The 23,608-nt window shown below is 36.9% G+C and overlaps 1 protein-coding gene and 1 pseudogene across 3 annotated transcripts in view; both read left to right on the forward strand.

The window, feature by feature from the left end:
* HEATR5A (HEAT repeat containing 5A) overlaps window positions 1-23,608 on the forward strand; it is a 95,717-nt gene that overhangs the window by 46,332 nt on the left and 25,777 nt on the right. For 2 of the 3 annotated variants that reach the window (XM_056133816.1, XM_056133818.1), the window contains exons 18-25: window positions 1,336-1,492; window positions 3,115-3,298; window positions 5,095-5,264; window positions 9,019-9,045; window positions 11,241-11,379; window positions 15,972-16,151; window positions 18,095-18,334; window positions 21,358-21,539. In XM_056133816.1, coding sequence (XP_055989791.1) covers window positions 1,336-1,492; window positions 3,115-3,298; window positions 5,095-5,264; window positions 9,019-9,045; window positions 11,241-11,379; window positions 15,972-16,151; window positions 18,095-18,334; window positions 21,358-21,539 — 1,279 coding nt within the window. The remainder of the gene's footprint in view (window positions 1-1,335; window positions 1,493-3,114; window positions 3,299-5,094; window positions 5,265-9,018; window positions 9,046-11,240; window positions 11,380-15,971; window positions 16,152-18,094; window positions 18,335-21,357; window positions 21,540-23,608) is intronic. The other variant, XM_056133817.1, reaches the window with a different exon arrangement.
* On the forward strand, window positions 11,482-11,600 carry LOC130042207 (uncharacterized; annotated as a pseudogene).

Here is a 23,608-nt window from a genome sequence, read left to right on the forward strand (position 1 = left end):
AATAGTTGGGATCACATGAAACAGATGTCAAAGCTTAAAGAGGGGTTGGGAAGATAGTACAGTAGGTACGGCACTTTTCTTTGAACACAGCTGATTGGGGTTCAGTTCTCAGTATCCCATATTTTCCTCTGAGCACCTCTAGGAGTGTAAAACCAGTAGTAACTCCCTGAGCATTACCAGCTGTGTCCCTCAAAACCAAAATAAATAAACTTACAAGAAGATGGGAATTTGGGGCCAGAGAGATAATACAGGGATTCAAGTGTTTGCCTTGCGCACAGCTGACCCCAGTTTTATGTCCCATGTGGCACCCTCCACCCTCTCACCCTCCACCATCTTCAGGAGTGATTCCTGAGCATAGAGCTTAGAGTTATCCCTGAGCATATCTGGGTATTGCCTAGAAAACCAAATATTTTCAATTAAAATATGAAAAATTGGAATTTCAAATACACTAGATGAATCTGAAAATTCACTGTGGGAGAACAATGAAGTAAATTGCCACATATGAGTGGCACTGAAAACTGTGCATCAGATAACAAAATCAGAGATAGCAAAAAATTTTCAGATATAGATGGTTAATTTTGTGCTTCATAATACAGTTTTAATATATGTTTGTCAAATTCATTCTCTGCAGACTAATCTTACAACAAATATAGTTAAGTAATGATTTTTAAGTAAACCACAGCTTTTTTTTAAAGTTTTACATAATGGTTGCACACCTTTTGGGAGCACCAAAAAAAAAAAATTGGCATAAAATTTGACAACTGTGGTAAAATACAGTCGTATTGCTCTGGGCTGGGGAGATATCTCTGAGGAGTGGAACATACGTAGTACCTGGGATCAAAGCGGCATAAGCTTCATGGAAGGCAAATGCCTTCACCTCTTTACTTTCTTTTCAGCCCTAAATTCTGTTTTGTTGGCAATATCTCAGGGTTTATTTCCATTAGGCACTCTTTTCCCTTTCTTTGTTTTTTCTCTACATACGAGTCAGATCGTACAGTATTTGTCTTTTTTCCTATGAAATGTTTTCTTTGTGGGGGCTAGAGGGATTGTACGCAGGTGCTTGTCGACCCAGATTTGATCCTGACATCTCTTATGATCCACTTACCACCACCAGCAGTGATGCCTAAGTGCAGGCCCAGGCCCTGAGCATTGCCAAGTGTGGCCCCCAAACAAAAGTTTTCTTTTCAAGATACTTTTAGTACTTTTTATTAAAAAACGACTCTCAACTGACAATATATTGCAATTTTTTTTACTTCACGTAAAATGTTTTGCCAGATTGAAAAACTACATGTATTAAAAAACTACATGTTTTTATTTTTATTTCTATAAATACAGACTCAAATCAGCAAGAGATGTGTTTACCAGAACAGGACACTCTTTGGCTTTGGGTTCCCTGCATAGGTATTTAGGAGGAATTAGTTCTCAACATTTGAATTCTTGTATTGGAATACTTCATACTTTGTCTCAAGACAGTACTTCTCCTGATGTGCAGGTAAGTGCCTCATGAGACTGTCTTTGAAATTTGTGATTTGTAATTATGCATCTTATTTTTATTGCTCATTAGTAATTGAATAACTTCCTTAAATATACATCTCAAACCTTTGGTAACTTTAATAGTTTTTTTATTTAGGGCATAATCGTGTAGGGATCAAACACAACCTCATATGCACAAGTTATATGCTACTGAGCCATTGAGCTTCATCCCTGGTGTACTCAGGAGCCATATGCAGTGGATTGAACCAGGTTTGTCCACGTGCAATGCAAGCACTTTAACCCCTTTACTATCTCTCCAACCCATATGTAAGGTTTCTTACACATCTGTTGCAAAAAGAGATAAAATGTTCTCATTTTAGGCACCAGAGAAATAGCACTGAAATTGAGGTACTTGCCCTGCATGCACCTAACTCTGACTGGATCCCATCGCCTCTTGGTTCTGCATCACTGCTAAATGTGGCCCTAGTGGTCCCTAAACACGGGATGGCACCCAAGCAACAGTTTCCTCAGGCCCTAGCACTGGACCATGTGACCCAGTTGGGCAAGTATAGCTAATGTGTATGAGAAGCCATCATTAACAGTACTGTAAGTCACAGAACCTCAACCAATAAGTTCCTGCTGCATTACTATTTGTTTCTCTTTTCTCTAGTAGTGAACTTGACTCACACAGAAATTGCCACAGCATCAATAATAATATGAAACACTTCCAAAAAAATTTCTAGCTATTCCTCTAGGCCCTGAGCACCACTTAGAAACCCCACACACACCTAGCAAAATATTTTCTGTTTCCTAAAGGGCAGACTTTTCAACTAAACTCAACAAAAAAACAGTAACACAGAAGGCTCTGCTCGCAACAGACAACTTAGTAAATTCTTAGACAAGGACTTAACAGCCCCATGATGGGATATAGCAATTTTCACATAGAAGTTGATTTTTCAATTTTATTTTTTATACTTAATTTTAATATTGGAGCTGAGTTATCTAACCAGTTTCAATTCTAGAATTGAATCAACAGTTGTGGCTTTTATTTGCATTAAAAAGAAATTTTAAAAAACCCATGAACCAGTTTTTACTGCTTTTAGACTTCTAAGAGAATCCATAAAGTCTGTACCCTTTATTTCTGATTTTGTCAATACTGTTTTTGAGATTGGCTTGGTTTATTGCATGTTTTGTTGAATCTTTATAAATTTTAAATTTCCGTTCCCGTATAGATATAAAAACACATTTTTGGTTTTTTTTTTGCAAACTATAATTAGTTTAAGCCTTTAGCTACACAACCAACCACTATTTTGAAATTCTTAGTGCTGAGATTTATCTAAATATGCCATCCTGTTTCTGAGTTGGTTTTTTAGTGGATATTTTTTAAGTTTTCTTAAACTCCTAAATATTTCCATTTTCCTTTCCGGATTTGTAATAGCATGCATGTATTTTATTACTTCTTTGAGCAAAGGAAGATTTTGATGTATTTTTATTTTTCTTTAGCTGCTATGATATTCGTCCTTTAGGTATCATAATTTACAATGCTGTTAATGTTTATGTTTCAGGAGTACAGTGTTGCTCTACCACACCCAGGAGAGGGCTGCTATAACATTTTAAACTGTTTTTCCTCTGCCTTCACAGACATGGGCACTACATTCTCTGTCACTGATAATTGATGCTGCTGGCCCACATATGCATGTGGAACCTACACTCTCTCTCATTATAATGTTGCTGTTAAATGTGCCTCCTACTCATGGCGAGGTTCACCAAAGTCTTGGTCGATGTTTGAATGCCCTTATTACTACCCTGGGTCCAGAGCTACAAGGTATGCACAGCTACTTTTGTGGTATTTTAAATTAAAAATATACAAAATTCAAAAATATATATATATACAAAATTCTATTTCTATTACTGATTGAAATACCAGTGAAGTAAGATTTAACAAAAGGTTTCCTCAAAAGTATAGACACATTGTTGAACATAGTCTTAGGGAGATTTTGACTTCTAGTTAATAATGTTATGGGGGGGGAAACTTAGAAATTAAGTGGAGAAAAACTGAAAAATTGGACAAAAACTGAGAGCTCTGTCACTCCTTAATTGGATGATCTGGGAAAAATTTTTTTTTTAATTTTTATTAGTGAAACACCATGAGGTACAGTTGTAGACTTACAAATTTTTGTGTTTAGGTTTCAATTATACAATGATCAAGTACCCATCCCTCCACCAGTGCCCATTTTCCACCACCACGGATCCCAGTATTCCTCCCACCCCCTAGCCCCCCTATCCCACCCTACCTCTGTGGCAGGGCATTCCCTTTTGTTCTCTCTCTCCTTTTGGGTGCTGTGGTTTGCAAAAGAGGCCTTGAGTGGCAATCATGTTCGGTCTATAGTCTACTTTCAGCATGCTTCTCCCATCCTGGGAGGATCCTCCCAACACCCTTTATTTGATGCTCCTTTCTCTGAGCTGCCTTTTCCCCTAGCACGTGTAGCTGACCTCCAAGCCATGGAGTAAACCTGGTACTTATCTCGGCTATTCTTGGGTATTGGTCTCCTATTTTGTTACTTTATGTCACGATCTGGGAAAATCTTCACTTCGATTTTTCTCTTGTAAAAGGAAAAGTTTGAAAAGCCTCTTTACACATAGCAATAGGTATATATTTAATTTTAATTCCATTTAGTCTGATTTGTCTTACCTTGAAAAGGCAGGTCAGGTACAGGGGCCAGAGAGATAGTACAGTGTATGAGGCAGCACCTTGTGTGCTGAAGAGCTGGGTTCAATCCCTGGCACCCCCTGTGGCCTCCCAAAGCATACCAGAAATGATCCCTGAATGCAGTGCCTGGAGAAAACCCTGAGCACTGCTAGCTGTGGGACCCCCCCCCCAAAAAAAATAATTAAAAGAAAAGACAGGTACCATATTGAGAGAGTTTATGTCCTAAAAGTGTTTCATTTACAGTTAAAGTGATAGATATGAAATGAAAATTTTCATAGCATTGTTATCTCAATAAATAATTCTGAAAATAAAAAATAAATGTTCTGGAGCCAGGGACTCCATTCAAAGAGCAGGAATGCATACTTCACTGAAGTCCTAGGTTCCATCCCCAGTACTGCATAATCCCCAGAGTACCACCAGGTGTGAGCCCAAAACCCCCTCCCAAATATCTGGTTCATTCAAATGCAAAGTATATTATCTTATATATAAAATAATCTTGAACAAAATTTAAGCAGGGTTAAGTATATGTAATGCTTTTAATGGAAATATTGTACACCAATAGAGAATTTTGGGTTCTTGTTTGCTTAATAATGTGTTGCTATAAGGCTTTCAGTCTAGTGTAGCAAACAATCTAAAAATCTGTCTCTTAGATTATTTTGGCTTTGTGGATCTTTAAATTTAACATTGGGGAAAAATTAAAATCTGTTATAAGATGGTTAAGGAATAATTTTATTATTGTCATAGTTGTGGAAGCCACACATAGGCTGCTTCGTGCTTAGAGGGCCATGTGGGTACCAGGTATCGAACCCAGGGCCTCACACATGTACAATATTTGCTGTATTACTTGAATTAATGTCCAAACACATTAATTTTCTAGACCAATTATAAAAAATATTTCTGTTTTCATTTAGGTAATAGTTCTTCAATTTCTTCCTTAAGAACTTCCTGTCTGTTGGGTTGTGCGGTAATGCAAGATGACCCAAACTGTCTTGTTCAAGCTCAGGCCATCTCTTGCCTTCAGCAGCTTCATATGTTTGCTCCAAGATATGTCAACTTGTCTAGCCTGGTCAGCTGCCTCTGTGTGAGTATAAAATTATAAATGAGTCTTAGATCACTTTTATTGGAAATGGATTTTAGTATTCTTTAGATTGTATGCAGTGACCCTTTTCCCTCAGTTCAAGTCTAGGGAAATGGGGTAATAACTTTTTTGTTATCACATCTATTTTTTCAATAGCCATTTATTGGTTGTATTGTTCTAAAGCACTTTAGGTTCGTTGTATTTGGGGGTTGTGTGTGTGGGAAGAGGGGTTGTATCCTTGCTGTGCTGGCGATCATACCCAAGTCTCCATGCTTACAAGCATATCTCTGGGCTACATTCCTGATCTTTATCTCATCAGATAGATCTTAAATCTCTCAGATAGTCATTTTGTCCTGTTTATATTAGACTTTAACGTTTAGAATAATCACTAAACATGTATTTAGTGGTTAAATATCCTAAATACCCTATAGGATATGAAAAAATTATGTGTAGCATCTTTTATATATATATACTCCAAATTATGAAGTGTAAAGTTATTTCTATCTCAGATGGACAAATGACATTTTTTCTTAATTGTATAGCAATTCACATCTCAGTCTGGATTCTAATGTTGTATCTAATGAATATAGAAGATAAAGGCAAATAAATTCCTGATGAGGTAGTTTATAGTTATCAGTGGTCTTAAAAGTTAGCTTGAAACATCACCATGTTTTATCTAAACTTACCTCAGAAATTAACATTTGGAATTAAAACTTGATGCTATTGCTTTTTAACTTTTTCTGCCCCTGCAGTGTTCACAGCACACTGTCTTTAGTAACATGACAGTTAGGAATCATAGTTTGTGTTTTAAACCGCACCCCAGTGGTGCTGGGAGCAACTTCTGGCTCTGTTCTCCAGGATCCCTGCATTGTCATAGAACCCAAATCTCAGCATGCAAAGCTGGGCTTGAGCCCCAGCCACCTCCTCAGCCCGAAAATCATTTCTTTCAACTGATTTTCAAGCTTGAAGCAAAATAGGCAGCATTTTCAGATAAAAGACCAAGCATTTTTCAAATGTATTTTCAGGACCAGAGAGATAATACAGTGGGTAGGCATTTGCCTTTTATGCAGCTGACCTGGGTTTGATCCCCAGCATCCTGCTGTATGGTCCCCTAGGTAGGATTAACTTCTGAGTGGGATTACAGGATCTGCCAAAAAAATTCCTTAACATTGCCAGGTGTGACCTAAAACCAGACTAAAGCCAAAAATAATATGCCCAAGATAACACATCTAGGTAATAATTGAAAGTTTAGTCAGGTTTTGAACTCCTTATCCAATTCTCATTTTATTGTTTATTACTGTCTTTGTTATTATGAGCAAGACTTACATGAACTCTACTAATGTCTAGCTATGTATTCTTCAGGAAGATTCATCACCTCTTCTACCTTCGTTTAGCTAGTAAGTCTATAAAACAAAATGCTGCATAAACAATCAAAAAACAATTTTAACAGCTTAAATCTGGGCCACAGAGCTAGGGCAGTTGCCTTGCACGCAGCCAACCCCAGTTTAGGTTGCAGCACTGCTTATGTTTCCCTTGAGCACCTTCCAGGAGTGATCCTCAAGTTCGAAATCACAAGTAAGCCCTGTTGAGTGTGGCCCACTCCTCCCTCCGACCTGCATGTTGATTTTGATAGTGACAGGTTTTTTTGATTTTATGCTAAACTTTTTAGCTAAAGATGATTTAACTAAAATTTCCAGTAGAAAGATTAGTTTTTGTCTTATTTGATTTGGGTTAAATACATATTACAGAAAGTACCACTTACTGGGAAAGGATTTTACTTTCACTATTCAATTACTTTTCCCCAAGACTGTCAGTTATTCTTTATATTCAAGGAATTATTGCCAAAATCAGTTACTGGAAAAGTACTCGCTTCAGTGCAAGTTGATTTTACTTTCTTTCCTCATTTCAGTTAGTGATAATGCCATTTTTTGAAACAATTTTTTAATTAATATCTTAATATAGGGACTCTGCACCAGGCTGTTTTCACTCAGGGTGCCCCAGAGTGGGGCAGATGAGAGCCTTCCCCGCCCCAAGGGACCCAGCCCCAGCCGCCAACCTTTACTATCCAACCGCCACCATACTCCAGGTCACTTTCCAGACACATCATAAGATACTTCCTACCCATTTTCCATAATTACCACACCACATTTGAAGGGTTTCAGACATTAGGCAAACAAATCATAGAAACTATATATATATATATATATATATATCGGAGAGCCCAGCAAGCTACCAAGTGTATCCTGCCTTCACAGGCATAGCCTGGCAACAAGCTCCCTGTGGCGTATTCGATATTCCAAAAACAGTAATGATAACAGGTCTGATCCCCCTGACCCTGAAAGAGCTTCCAATCATTGGGAAAGACGAGTGAGGAGAGGCTGCTAAAATCCCACGACTGGTATGAATAGAGATTTTACTGGCACCCGCTTGAGTAAATCTACGAACAACCAGATGACAGTGATACAGTAGCACTGTAGCACTGTCCTCCCATTGTTCATCGATTCATATAATACCGAAATTTAAATTTTAATATTAAAATTAAAAATTTCTCTAACTGAAACATCAACCCATTAAATAAGGCTTATTGAGAAGTGGAAGGCAAAACTAACTCATGATGAATTTGATCTAATTAAATTTATTACCTTTCCCCCAGGATTAAAAAAGAATAAAGAATAGTAGCTGATAATCTGATTTTCTTTAAATACATTCAGAGCAATTGAGAAAATACATAGAAACATTTAAAATCATATTCATGTTATTCATGATATTTAAACTCATTTAAACTCTGAAACAATTTTATGCTGGCATTATTGGTATAAGTATTAATGTTATATCTTAATTATTGGGTTGGTAAGGCACTTAATCTAAATTTATTAAATTCATTACACTTTATTGTATTGGAGAGGCAGTTGGGATCATACCTAGCAATGCTCAGGGACTATTCCTGACTCTGAGCTCAGGAGTAACCCTTACAGTGCTTATGGATCTATATGTGATGCCAAGGTCGTAGCCAATGCAGCTGCATGCAGTCTTAACACCTATACTATCTCTCTAGCCTCAATTTGTTGCATTTTAGTGTATTTTCTGTAGTAAGGAACTTGATCTTGCTTTATATTTTGCAGCTTTATAAATAGGTTTTCCTTTCTCCAAATAATTATTTAGCATGAAATGTTTTCATATTCATAGAAATTCCTTGAATATTTTGAATATATTTTATTACTGTGAAACAGTCTTACTGGAACTTAATAGGTTTTCTTTTTAACTATATGCTACTTCCATCCTGATGTTGGTATCTATCGACATTAGCGACTTTGAGTCCAGATTTAAACTTGGCTTCTGAGAATAAGGAAATAAATAGCTTGTGATGAGGTAGACTATTAACTTTGTCCCTTGCTTGATGCCTGTTCATGTAAATACATTACAAGGCATTCCTCACATTCTCCTGTCTACTTTATCTGGTCTTGTTACTGAGGCTTATTGAGGGGTTTTAAGGGAAAACATTACATAAATGCACATTTTAATTTTTATATATTGGATATCTACATCTTGAATTGATAGTTTCCAGGATCTTAGATCGACACATATTTTAAATTGAGGAGTAAAGTGTTTATGGCATATGTTTAAAATTGAAGCTAAGCCACTTTAAATGTTAACTCTTTCAACATTTATATGTAATGCTTAGCTGACTGTTGTCGAAGTCATCCTAGTGTATATCTTTTGGTTTGTCATGACCGGACTGTCATTTGTTTTTGTGCAGGAGATCTTGTTGGATAATTCTTTGTTGGTAGGTCCCTGACCCTTGATTCCTAAATTTTTTTGAGGTTTGCGGTGCTGTTTGTTTATGTTATTTGTCTCTTATTATTTTTGGTTGTAGATATTCTTGTTTCCCTCTGCATCTCTTTCTTTAAGCTAATCATTAATGGAAAGTCCAGTATGTACTAGCATGGTAATAGTGTTTATTTAATGCTAATGTAAACAAACCCTCCCTAACCTCCAGCTGGTGCACCCACTCTTTGCACTTAATTTTGCATCATTATTTAATATACTAATTTTACGAAGGAATTATAATTATAGTCATTTAATATTTGTATTTTGCTTGCTTGATTTGTTTGCTTTGGCCCACTTTTCATCTATCCATATACTTGCTATATAATGACATGGAAATATTAAGCACCCTGTATTGCTCTGTATGAAAACTTTCAGTCTTGTTTTTTCCACCAGAAAAGAAACAGTACTTTTAAGCATGCTTTTTCTGAAAGATTGTTTGGCCAGCCTGATTAAATGCATCCACCTGCCTTGTATAACTTGCTTGTATAACTCCAGTTAAAATTAGTAGATTCATTGACTTTCCTTTAAAATTTAAAATTGTCTTAAAGAGTGGTTTTGTTTTGTTTTGTTTTGGGTTTGTTTGATTTGCTTTGTTTTTTATTTTTCTGGTTTTTTGTCATTGTTAAGTTCAGCTGTAGTTTTGGGCATGAATACATCTAATCTTACCGTATTTTAATTCTGTTATTTTGTACACTAGTTTCTGACAACATATCTTTTAAACGTACTGGAATGACATTGCTTTTAGACATTTTTGTGAATGGCATTCCAACTTTACGCTCTACTTTTGAGTTCATTCTGCAACTTCAGGGAATAATTGAACGTATTTATAAACCATTAGCAAATCGATGATCAACGGGAGGGCCTTCACTTTACTTACTTTACTTTATAAACCATTACCTGTTTATGTTTTTCATTAATGTTATATTTACAAACTTTGTTTTTTGTCTTCTAATAAAATTTAGATTTTAGCTCAATGCATGTTCTTTCTTTATATGTCAAAAACTGCCACTACCTACTATTTTTCTCAGAATTTAGCCTATGCTTTTTTAACAAGCTCACCTAATTCAGTATTGTGTTTTCCACATACACTGAAAGATCACTATAAGATTTATGTCTTTATTTCTCAAATTCACTTGAAAACCACTGTCATAAGACAAATTCATTTTCAGTGACTACATTGAATGCTTTACTTTCATATCTGAGCGAAATGAATTTCAAAATTATATGGGCTTTATTTCTGTTTATGAAATCACTGAGTAAGAATTTGTATTTAGAATCCTGATTTATTTTAATCACTCACTTAAGGTATATCACTAATATCATTTATCATAGGTATGCACAATTAGCTACTTAAATGTATTAAGTCATTTCTAAGTAGAACTATTCTTTATTTCTAACATCTTATAGATACATTTGTATATAATTTGTTAGCTGTGTGTCACTAGAAAACATATCTAGGGAACATTTGCTAAAAATATTCTGAGTAAATCTTTCACATATTACTCTGCATAGCACTTGAATATGATTGATAGAAATGCATAATAATAACTAACATTTAGTGAGAGTTTACTGTTGCCAGCTTCTATGCTTCTTTGTGTTAACTTCACCATAGTCCTATGAAATGGGGATATTATCTCCTGTATGCAAGTGAGAAATTAAGAGTTAGAGAGGTTAAATAAGTTGCCCAACCTCACATAGATAGTAAATATGAATCTAGGTCTCAAACTAACACAATTTGACTCCAGAGCTTCCATTTTAACTTTAATTTTAACTATCTTGCTTATGTGAATCTATACATTTTTTTCCTAAAAAATTGTGAACATAATAAACTACATGAGCACATATGTATAAACTGCAAATACATTCTTTCTCAGTTGTATTTCTTTCATTTCAAAACCCTTTTTAATACAGATTTTAAAATCTTCTGTTATGATGTTTTTGCTTGGATTTGTTTGTGAATATTGCATATCTAGTACCTCTGTGTATTGGTATGCAATAAAATATTTACTAAAATGGTCTGAAATATCTATGTATTTAATAAATGTCAACTCGCCCATTTGGTGGCTGGACAGAACCAAAAGGCTGTTCAGAAACTATTAGAGTTACTAGGAATTTCAGCTTTTTCATTCTCCTAATTGGTATTTTTTTCAGGTAAATCTTTGTAGCCCTTACTTGTTATTGAGAAGAGCAGTACTGGCTTGTTTACGTCAGCTTGTGCAGAGAGAAGCAGCTGAAGTTTCAGAACACGCCATTACTCTTGCCAAAGATAGCAGAGAAGAGTTGGCTCTAGGTAATTCTTTTTAATCATCATTATCTCCACCTCAAATGACTGAGTCTTAAGTCTTAAGCAAACAGATGCATGTGAATTTTTCAGTAAAATTCAAAAAACAGTATGCGGCTGATCCATGGAGACTGGTGTGCAGTGGTTGCGAAGAGCAGGCAGCCTCCTTGGCAGTGGTACACACAGGCTGTGGCTTGTATGGGCTGCCCCACAGGATCTTGGAGAGAGTCCTTTGCAGTGGATATTCATATCTTACTCTAATGCTGGCCCAAGTGTTTGTCTCCAGACAATTATATATGGTACCTTTGAAAAGCCCAGGGCACCAGGGTCAGAGTCCACGTTGATCAAGTCATCATATCCATGTGCATCAGTCTGCAGAACAAGGGTCTTGTGATCGAGACTCTACCATGGGCTAAGTTCAGGTTCCCTGGCTATGAGTAAAACCACATCTTTAAGAAATGGGCCTTTACCAAATTTAATTGCTGATGAGTTTGAAGATATGGTGACTGGAAAGTGGCTTGGCACAGATGGCCATGGGAGTCACATATATCCCTAGATGTGGATCTCTGGACAAATGGTAGGCATTGTGAACCTTGAATTTAGGTCAGTGATAGAGTGCATGTCTCACCTGTGTGAGGCCCTAGGTTTATCCCTATGAGGCAGCACAAAACACATATTCTCTCACTCCTCACTCCTGGAAGTCAAAAAAGTTTAATATAATAGCTTTCTTTTACTTATCTGTATATAGTTTCCATACTTTTAATAGGTCTAAGACTTCAGAAAGTTCCAGTATCTAAAGTCTTTAAATCAGTGCTATGGTTTTCGGGTTATATACCACACCAATTTTTTTTCAAAAAATATTTTTAATTACAAAGTTATTTATAGTTGACTTTCAGGCATACATTTCTCCAACATTAATGTCACTACCAGTTCAACTTTCCTCCACCAGTGCCTCCTGGTTCCCTCCCTCCCCTCAATGTGTCTCTAAAAGTCCTTTTTATGTTTGGTTATTGTAATTTGGGTCTCGTTCTTACAATGTTTGTTGTTGTTTCTCAGTACCACATCATCATTAGCCTACCCACAGACATTTTGGTGGTTCTCCATCTTAGCTGTTATAAATGTATAGTAAACATTTTAGTGGATATAACTTTTTATGGTAGTGTTTTCATAGACTTCAGATAGACACCCAAAAAAGGGTTTAATCAGTCTTATAGAAGCTCTGATTTCAACATGATTTTGAGCCAAACCTGGAATGCTGAGGGGCTGTTCCTGGCTCTATGCTCATGAATGACCCCTGGTGGTGTAAAGGAACTAACCAGTTTACAATTCCACTGGCAGTGCAAAAGGTTCTTCCAGACTAGCATCAACACTTGTGTTGTTCCTTTGGATATAAGCCATTTTCAAAGGTGTCAGGTTATGTCTTATTGTGGTTTTCATATGCACATCCTGGTAATTAGTGACATTGAACATCTTTAACATGCCTTTTAGCTGTCAGTATGCCCTGTTCGGCAGAATTATCTTCAAATCAGCCTATTTTCTGATTGAGTAGCTTTGTTTTTATTTATTCAAGGGTGAGAGAGTCCCTTCCCCAGAACAGCTGAGAAGCCTGGGGGTGACTGCTGGTAATTCTTACCAAGTGGTTGAATTGATGTTTGTTTGTTTTGGTTATTGAATTATAGTGAATTCTTCATAGACCTTTGAATTAACCCCTTATTGATGGATGATGTACAGATATTTTCTCTGATCAGTAGGGGATTTTTTTCTCTGTTTATACTTTACTGTATAAAGTATTTCAATTTGATGCAATTAAATGTGGCCTCAATTATTTATCTTTGCTTTCATTCTCCTGAGATTGGTTTCAAGTCCCCAAAGACATCTCCAGTGCTTGATAACATGGAATGTTTTATTAATGTTATTTTCTGTGTACTGTTCTGAGTCTTCTATCGAGGTCTTTAGTCCATTTTGAATTTGCTTTTGTATATTGGGTTATAGCAGTGTTTCCCAGAATAAGTGATACCAACCCCTGAGAGGCACTAGAATAGTTGGCACGGTATAGACAGAAGTACCCTGGGTGCAGTTTAAGGACAAGACTGTTCACTTATAGAAGGTGGAATTCCAGGAGGCACTGAGTACATCTTTCTCTGAGAAGGGGATGGTAACCAAATAAGTTTGGTAATCTCAAATTAGAGTGTATTCAATTTTCATCCTTTTTTCCCCCCTCTTTTTTGTTTTTTGGGGGATACCCAGTGGCACTCAGGACTTACTCTGGCTCTGCACTCAGGGATCACTCCTGGTTGCTCTGGGAACTAAATGGGATGCTGGGGTTCAAACCCAGGTCAGTTCTGTGCAAGGCAAGCGCCTGTTGTGCTGTTGCTCAAATCCCTCCATTTTCATTCTTCTACATGTGACAGTTTTTCCAGCACGATTTGTTGAGATTATTCCCTTCCCCATTCTATGATCTTAAAACATTTTTTATATATTAATAAGTATGTAGGTTTGTTTATGGTCTTCCAGTTCTAATTCATTGATTTTTGAGTTTATTTTTATTCTAATAAAAAACTGTTTCTTTGTGATATAGTTTGAATTTAGATTACTTATGATTGCTTTAACTGTTCAAAATCTATTATGATTCTCTAAAAATATTAACAAATTTTTAAAAATACTATTATGGTCAGAGACATAACTTAACAAACTGAGTACAAGCTTTGCACATAGGACACCACTGGCTGTTACCCCAAAACATACACACATGTACATGCACATATATATTAGGAATTTAAGTAAGTATTTTAAATTTTTGATTAGGAGGAAGGTTATGGGCCACAGTCAGCAAGACTCAGTGGGATATTCATTGCTCTGTGCCATATTTGGTGCCAGGGATCAAAATGGGTTGGCCACAAAAAAGGCAAGTGCCTTCCCTCCTGTAGCGTCTCTCTGGCAGCCCACTATTCTGCCTTATTTTGACTCCATAATCTGACCCTTGGTTGGTCCCCAGTCTGCAGATGGTCCCTGAACACCTCTGGAGTGATCCGTGAGCACAGAGCTAGAGGTAGGCCCTGAGCACAGCTGGGTGTGGTTCAAAAACCAATTTAAGTGAAAAATTATGTGTGTATGTACATACACACAGATAGACAGAAAGATAGATAGATAGATATAGACATAAATATATAAAATCACTGTCTTCAGTACAGTCATTTTGGGTGTGTGTTTTCATCTCATGTCAGTAAATCTTAAAGCTAGGACTGGAGTGGTTGTATGGCAGCTAACCTATCTTTGCTTCCTGGCATTCTATATGGTCCCCAAGCACTATCAGGAGTGGTTCCTGAGTGCAGAGCCAGCCACTGGACATTTCTGAAAACAAAAAATAAATAAATGTTAAAGCCTTTGTATCAGAATTGGAAAGATAATTATGATTATTTATTTGAAATTAACTTCAAGGGACCAGAGCAGTTGTATAGCTTGCCTTGTATGCAACCAACCTGGGTTAGATCCTCAGCATCCCTTATGGTCCCCCCAAGCACCACAAAAAATGATCTCTGAGTGCTGTCACGTGTGGCCCAAAATTTTTAAAAATTAAAAAAATTTTTTAAAAAGAAATTAAGTTCAGGGATAAAATAATCACAGTGCTACACACTGTGGTGCTCAGGAACCATGTCATGTATGCCTGGGTTCTGGTGTACTCACTAGCTTGCAAACCATTTGGGCTATCACCAGGTTCTTCTATTACCCAATTTCTTTCTCTTTTTTTGTTTGTTTGTTTATTTTCTGTCTTTGTTTTTGGCCACATGGCTATGCTCAGGACTTATTACAGGCTCTTTGTTCAGGGATCATTCCTGGCAGGTTTCGGGAGACCATACAGGGGATTGAAGGCAGGTCAGCACCAGGCAAAAGTACTCTACTTGCTATACTACCTCTCTGATCCCTCATATCAACAGTGTTTTTGATTGAATCACATGATATACATAGTTACAAAGTTATTAGTGATTAAGTTTCAGTCATACAATGTTCCAATACCCAGCCCTTCACCAGTGTACATTTCCCACCATCAGTTTCCCCTGCCTTCCCTTTCCCCCCACCCACCCTCCTCCCAGCCTGCCTCTTGGCACTTTTCTTCTCTTTATATTTCTCCTCGCTTTTAGGCACTGCAGTTGCGGTACTTCTACTGCATGTGAAAGGGTATCATGCAGTACTTTTACCTCCTTTCAGCACCCATTTCTTGTCCAGTACCCATTTCTTTTCCAGATTTCCAACTCTCATTGCCATAGTGGTATTACCTCAGCCATCCCAGCAGTGCTGGATACCTTCAGACCCAAACCCAGTTTTGCTCAGGAGCCTCCAGGGCTCACCTGGTAATGTTCAGGCCCCCATGTGTAGAATCCAATAATTTTAACAAAAACTTGAGCAAGATTACATTTTTTAAGATATGCAATATCACGAAAAATCCTGGACAGTGAATTTACAATTTAAGTACGTTAAGACATATTATTCAGACTAGTTCTTTAAATGTGTTAGCACATATCTTAATAGTTACCAAATGTCTATGTATCTCATCTGGCAGTTTTGTTTTCTGTTACTTAGATCATCGATTTTCTTCTTATCAGATGCTAACATCAGAGAAGTGGGCCTTGAAGGGGCGCTATTGACCTTACTGGACAAGGAGACAGATCAGAGATTATGCCATGATATCAAAGAGACTTTAAATCATATGCTTACCTCTATGGCAGTGGATAAACTCTCCTTTTGGTTAAAGCTTTGTAAAGATGTACTTGCTGCATCTGCTGGTGAGTATTGGTGAAATAATAAATAATAAAATATGAAGTAAAATATTATATAAACAATTTGCCAGTTTTGTTTGAATATTTGAATTTTAATTGTTTATTGCTTTCTTCAGATGAATATTTTAGTTCTAGTGTCTAAGGACTCATTCAATTTAAGCAGTATAAGCCCAGAAGTTAAGCTTGTTTTTGTCCCCTCTCTTGTATTGTATAACTTTCCTAAAGTAAAGTGAACTGAAAAGTAGAGTTTAATTTGTCTATTGCTTTTGCACATATAATAAATATTTTAGGGATTGATCAAATCAACGTGATAGAAAAACTCACCAAAGACATTTAGAACAGACTTTGTTTCTACACTTAGTGTTAGTTTCAGTGTTAGAAGACAGTCTTTCCCAGTGTCTTTGCTAATGTGAGAAATTGTTAGTGAGGAAAGTATATTGTCATCTTAATAATGGATATTCTTGTAGTAAGAGAAATTAATGAGCTGAAGAAAGAAAAATAAGAATCTGTTTCACGTACCATTCTGTCACTGGGCTGTATTATTGCTTTACCTTTTTTGTTTTTGTTTTTGAGCCACCCCCAGCAGTTACAGGGTTTATTCCTGGTTCTGAACTCAGGGATCACTCCTAGAGTCTTAGGGACCATATGTGCCAGGGATTGAACCCGTGTTGGTCTGCATGCAAAATAAGTGCCTTACCCACATACTAACCCTCAGACCCATATTATTACTTTTTGTACAAGAGAGAACAAGACTTGGGAAAATTAAGTAATTTGTCCAAAAAACACATATAGATGGATTCAGACCTTGTAGAATACATGACTGTTTGAGGGGAGGGATCTCCCAAACAGTGCTCAAGGGGCCCAGAGGCTACTCTCAACAATACATAGCCCAGTTGTGCAGGCTATGTGATTCATTACTCAGTTGGCATTGCTGGGTGATAGCAGGGTCACCCCAGGAATATTCAGGGGCCCAGAGCTATATCCGACAGTGTTCAGGGAAACATGATATTCTAGGGATCAAGTTCGGGGCGTCTGCATGCCAAGCATATGTACCAAAATTTTGAGCTCTCTCCCTGGTTCAGTTTACCACTACTTTTCAATAGTTCATTTGAAATAGGTGTATATTTTAAATGTAGCACTGCACTGTAGTCCCATTGTTCATCAATTTGCTGAAGCAGGCACCAGTAACGTCTCCATTGTGAGACTTGTTGTTACTGTTTTTGGCATATTGAATACGCCACGGGTAGCTTGCAAGGCTTTGCCATGTGGGCGGGATACTCAGTAGCTTGCCACGCTCTCCAGGAGGGGTGGAGGAATCGAACCCAGGTTAGCCATGTGCAAGGCAAATGCCCTACCCACTGTGCTATCACTCCAGCCCATATTTTAAATATATAAAAATATTATAGCACTAATTTTACTTTGGGTCAGGTTTTAACAATAGTTAATATAAAAAGGAAATAATTCATAGTAATTCTCCATCTCTGAGAACAATTTTAAACTCATGACAGCAGTACTAAGAAAAGTACTTGGATGTTTATAGTAGGTTTTTAAATCTTAAATCCATTCAAATCACAAATGATAAAACAGCATTCCCAATATGTTACCTTACACTTCCAACTAAACATCTTTGAGCTTCATTGAGTGTTTCTTCTGTCTGTATATGGGGGATTGATAATATCCCAATATCTAATATCATATTCAGTTTTTCACTTAACGTATTAATTAGCACTTTATTATTTTAACCTGGAAGAACATAGCGCATTTCTTTAGATACTACTGTTATCTGTGGTTAGTGGATATGATCATTGATTTTGTTAAAAGATATTTAACAATAACACTAGACTAGATTTTAGGTCATGTGTATTCTTTTTTTTTTTCATAAAAAGAACATTGTGTTCCTTTCATATCTTTCAATTAATTGTAATTATGTGTGTTCTCTTGGTAATAAGATCTTACATCTATGACTTGTGTGGATACTGTGCAAGATGAGGAAGGATATAAAGGGGATGATGCTTCAGTTCTGACCACTAGAAATGATGACAGATTCCATCCTTTCACCAATCCCCGATGGGCAACAAGAGTGTTTGCGGCTGAGTGTGTCTGTAGAATAATTAACCAGTGTGAGAATTCAAACAGTGCACATTTTGATGTTGCTTTAGCACAAGAAATGAAAAAAAAGGATTCAAGAAGTAAGTGGCATTATAACAAAAACACTAAATGATATGTGAAGTAGAAATGCTGTTTGTTTTTAATATTAATCTTAAAACTTTAAAAGCTCATTTTCTCAAACTGGCTATAAGATTTGACCTTGTACTTGCATAGTATACTTATGTAAATTTCAACCATAGTATTCATACTTACATAGTTATTTATGTAAATTTTAGCCATAAAATATATAATTACTTTGAAATGTTAGTGCTTAAATACAGTTTTGGTTTGGGTTTTTTTTTTTTTTTTGGAGGCCACATCCATCAGTGCTCAGTACCTTCTCCTGACTTGCTTAGTGCTTAATGGTCACTCCTGATGATTATGGATATATGGTGCCAGAAATTGAACCAGGACCTCCTACATGCAAAACCTGTACTTCAGCCCATTTAACTATTTCTTCAGCCCTAAATACAGTTGAATTTCTTGGTTTTCTTTTCTTTTTTTTTTTTTTAATTGCTTTTTGTGTCACATCGGCAATGCACACGGGTTACTCCTGGCTCTGTACTTGGGAATTACTCCTGGCAGTACTCAGAGGACCATATGGGATGCTGGGAATTGAACCCGGGTCGGCTGCATGCAAGACAAATGCCTTACCTGCTGTGCTATTGCTCCAGCCCCCTAAATACAGTTTCAATGATTAAGTTTCTTAACTTGTCATTCATTTAGTAAATAAGTCTAATAACTTAAATTTATGGAAAATAATTATATTCCTAGAATGTCCATGTATATTAGTTTTTTCTGACTTAGAAGTAAGTACAAAAGTGGGGCTAGAGCGATAGCACAGCAGGTAGGGTGTTGGCCTTGCATGCGGCCGACCCAGGTTCAATTCCCAGCATCCCATATGGTACCCTGAGTACCGCCAGGAGTTAATTCCTGAGTGCAGAGCCAGGAGTAACCCCTGAGCATTGCTGGGTGTGACTCAAAAAAGCAAAAAAAGAAATAAGTACAAAAGTACAAAAATATATTTAAGTTTTGCTCATTTTTGTTTTATGGATATTACCTAAATATTTGAGCCTATATTAATATATGATAAACTTGATTGTAAAACCATTTTGACTATTCAGTTTTCTTTTTGTTTCGTTTTGTTTTGTTTTGGGGCCACATCCTGTGATGATCAGGGCTTACTCCTGGCTCTGTACTCAGGAATTACTCCTGGCAATGCTCAAGAGACCATATGGGATGCCAGAGATTGAACCCGGTTCAGCCACATGCAAGGCAAGAGCCCTATTCACTGTATTATTGCTCTGGCCCCCAGTTTTGTTATATATATATATATATATATATATATATATATATATGTGTGTGTGTGTATATATATATATATATATATATATATATAGTTTGATTTTAAAAATCACTTATATGCATTCAGAAACACAGTGTTTGTTATCAAAATGACTAGAAAATATTCTTTAACAAATTATAAAGGCGGATATTATAACTGCCTATCTTAGAATAGCACTGTAGCACTATCTTCCCATTGTTCATCGATTTGCTCGAGTGGGCCCAGTAACGTCTCCATTGTGAGACTTGTTGTTACTGTGTTTGGCATATCGAATACGTCACGGGTAGCTTACCAGGTTTTGCCATGCAGGCAAGATACTCTCGATAGCTTGCCGGGCTCTCCCAGAGGGGCGGAGGAATTGAACCCGGGTCAGCTGGGCCGGCCATATGCAAGGCAAAAATGCCCTATCACTGTGCTATTGCTCCAGCTCTATCTTAGAGTATGAATTATATATGTTTTAATGATTTTTTTAACCTTTATCAGCTCTAATTTGTGGTGAGCACTGTGCTAGATACAGATAGGTATAAAATTGGCTTATCATAGGTGCTTTTTAATACATGCTGTACATCCCACATATAGTTATAGTTAGCAAAGGTTAGTTGTACAAAAACATTTTTAATAGGGACATTGTTAAGTAATTGTTTTTATCTCAATTATTAATATGTTGCAATAAAAGAACATAATTTTTAGTTAGAAATTTTTTAGTTAGAAATTTTTTTATAATACCCAACATTTATGTATGTGACAAGACATATGAATGCAAGATAATTTAATCTATAAAGAACTACGTAATACTACTAGTGTCTTTAATCATTAAGTTATTTAGCCTAAACTTGGTATTAGGAGAATAGTTAGATCACTGCCTGATTCATGAAAGACCAAAGTCTACTACTGTTTAATGTACTTTCATAAGAATGGCGGGGCGGCGGGGGAGAAGGGGGGCTGGAGCAATGGTTCAATGAATAAGGCTTTTGCTTTGCATGTGAGTAACCCAGGTTTGATTCCTAGCATCTCATATGATTCCTCCAGCCCCACCAAGAGTGATCCTGAGTGCAGAGCCAGGAATAAGCCTGAGGACTGCTAGATGTGACCTGAAAAACTGAAAAATCTGAAAAACTTTTCATTAAATTTGTCATTAGCAGTTATTTTAAGTTATTTTATTTATTTTATTTTATTTATTTAAGTTAAGTTATTATTAAGTTATTTATGTTAATTTGCTTATAGCTTTTGTAGGGTTCCTTTTGTTGTTGTTGTTTTTGGGCCACACCAAGTGATGCTCAGGGGTTACTCCTGGCTTTACACTCAGTAATTAATCCTAACAGTGCTCAAGGGACCACATGGGGTGCTGGAGATCAACCTGCATTGTCTGCATGCTAGACAAGCACCCTATTTGTCATACTATTGTTCTGGCCCCTGGTTTTTTTTTTGGTGTTTTTTTTTTTTTTTTGGTAAAGGATGATTTATTTTCTTGTTACTTAGAGATAGCTAGAAATGAAACTGCAACATCCTATAGATTTTTTTTTCATTTTTATTAGTGAAACACCATGAGGTACGGTTGTACACTTACAAATTTTTGTGCTTGGGTTTCAGTTATACAATGATCCAGTACCCATCCCTCCTGGCTCCTGTTTTTAGTTTTAAAATAATGAAGAGTAGAAATTATCACTTAACAGATCTTGGTCTCAGTGTATTTTCTTGATTGTTATTGTAATCTTGTAGATGACTTTTTGGTGCTGCACCTTGCTGACTTAATTCGTATGGCTTTCATGGCTGCCACGGATCACAGTGACCAGCTTCGTCTTTCCGGCCTTGAAACACTGTTAGTTGTTATTCGGAGATTTGCAACTATTCCTGAACCAGAGTTTCCAGGACATGTGATTTTGGAGCAGTATCAAGCCAATGTAAGCACTTCATTAGAAAATTTTATTGAACACCTTATAAAATGTCTGTGAATCTAAGTGAAGCGGTAACTCTTGAGATGGAGCATATATCTTGCATATGGTTGAAAACTCAGTATCTCAAAAACCAAAAGAAGAAAATAAAAATTTAAAAGCCAGGAATGTGGCTTAAGTCAAAGAACTCATGCCCTTTATATGTTACGTCCTGGATGTGGGATGTGATCCCTGTGAAATCTTGTGGTCTGACTCTGGTACAGGATGGGGCAGACAAAAATGCCTCATTGGCCACAGCTCATCTGCCTTTAATGGATAGTCCAGATGATGTTATAAATATCCAATGGGGGGGGGGGGAACCTTATACATTATAGGGTGGGGGAAACTGTCTTAAAAATATATATATATATATATATAATTTCTTAATTTGTCTTCTGTTAGTACATATATATATATACACACAAATTAAGAAAAGTAAATCAGATTAATAAAAAGATTAGAAATTGAGCTCCCGTTTGACCCAGCAATACCACTTCTGGGAATATATCTCAGAGAGGCAAAAAAGTATAGTTGAAGTGACATCTGCAATTGTTTGTTCATTGCAGCACTCTTTATAATAGCCAGAACCTGGAAAATACCTGAGTGCCCAAGAACAGATGACTGGTTAAAGAAACGTTGGTACATTTACACAATGGAGTACTATGTAGCTGTTAGAAAAGATGTCACTGTCACAGTCACTGTCCTCCCGTTGTTCATCGATTTGCTCAAGCGGGCTCAGTAACATCTCCATTGGAGACTTTTATTGTTACTGTGTTTGGCATATCAAATACATCACAGGTAGTTTGCCAGGCTCTGCTGTGCGGGCAAGATACTCTTGGTAGCTTGCCGGGCTCTCTGAGAGGGGCGGAGGAATCGAACTCAGGTTGGCCATGTTGGCTGCGTGCAAGCGAAACGCCCTACCACTGTGCTATCGCTCCACACCCTAGAAAAGATGAAGTCATGAAATTTTATATACAAGTGGTACTACATGGAAAGTATCATGTTAAGCGAAATGACTCAGAAAGATTGCATTCATCTGGGGAAAATAAAGTAACAAAATAGAGACTAACACCCAAGAATGGCCGAAATTAGTACCAGGAATTTAACTCCATGGCTTGGAGGCCAACCACACATGCTAGGGGAAAAGGGAGCTCAGATAGAGAAGGGAACACCAAATAAAGGTGTTGGGAGGATCCTCCCAGGATGGGAGAAGCATGCTGAAAGTAGACTATAAACCAAACATGATTGTCACCCATTGCCTCTTTTGCAAACCACTACACCCAAAAGGAGAGAGAGAACAAAATGGAATGCCCTGCCACAGAGGCAGGGGGCAATGGGGGGGTGGGGGGGTGGGAGGGATACTGGGATCCGTGGTGGTGGGAAATGGGCACTGGTGGAGGGATGGGTATTTGATCATTGTATAATTGAAACCCAAGCACAAAAATTTGTAAGTCTACAACTGTACCTCATGATGTCTCACTAATAAAAATTTTTAAAAAAAGGTATATTTGATAAAATAAATAAATAAAAAGAAAAGAAAATTGTTTTTAATACATATATTTTATGCTTAAATTTTTTCCCCATGGTTTTGGGGCCACACCTGGTGGTATTGAGGTACTATACCATGACTCAACACAAGTTGACTGCTTGCAAGACGAACACCTTACCCAGTCTACTGTGTCTCCAGGTCTTGGATTTTTTTATAACTCCAAAGACTTAATTTTCATAAGTAAGCATTTCTTGGAAGTGAAGGGGGAACAAAACCATTTGGTAGTGAAATGTTTTATAAGATACTTAATATTAAACCATTATTTTATATTCCATTTAGGCCACTTGTATGTTTTATCTCCAGACTATTCTAGGATGGGATATCATATGTGCCATATTTCAGTGTATAATTGTCACCATCACATAATCATTGCACCACTGACTTATTCTCTCCCACTCCCAGTATAAGTACCAGCACAAATTTTTTTAAAACCTCACAGAGTCAACACACATACATACAATACACCATTTTTTTCTCTTCCCCCCCCCCA

This window comes from Sorex fumeus, unplaced genomic scaffold (genome assembly GCF_029834395.1).
Source record: "Sorex fumeus unplaced genomic scaffold, SorFum_2.1 ptg000098l, whole genome shotgun sequence".
NCBI lineage: Eukaryota > Metazoa > Chordata > Mammalia > Eulipotyphla > Soricidae > Sorex > Sorex fumeus.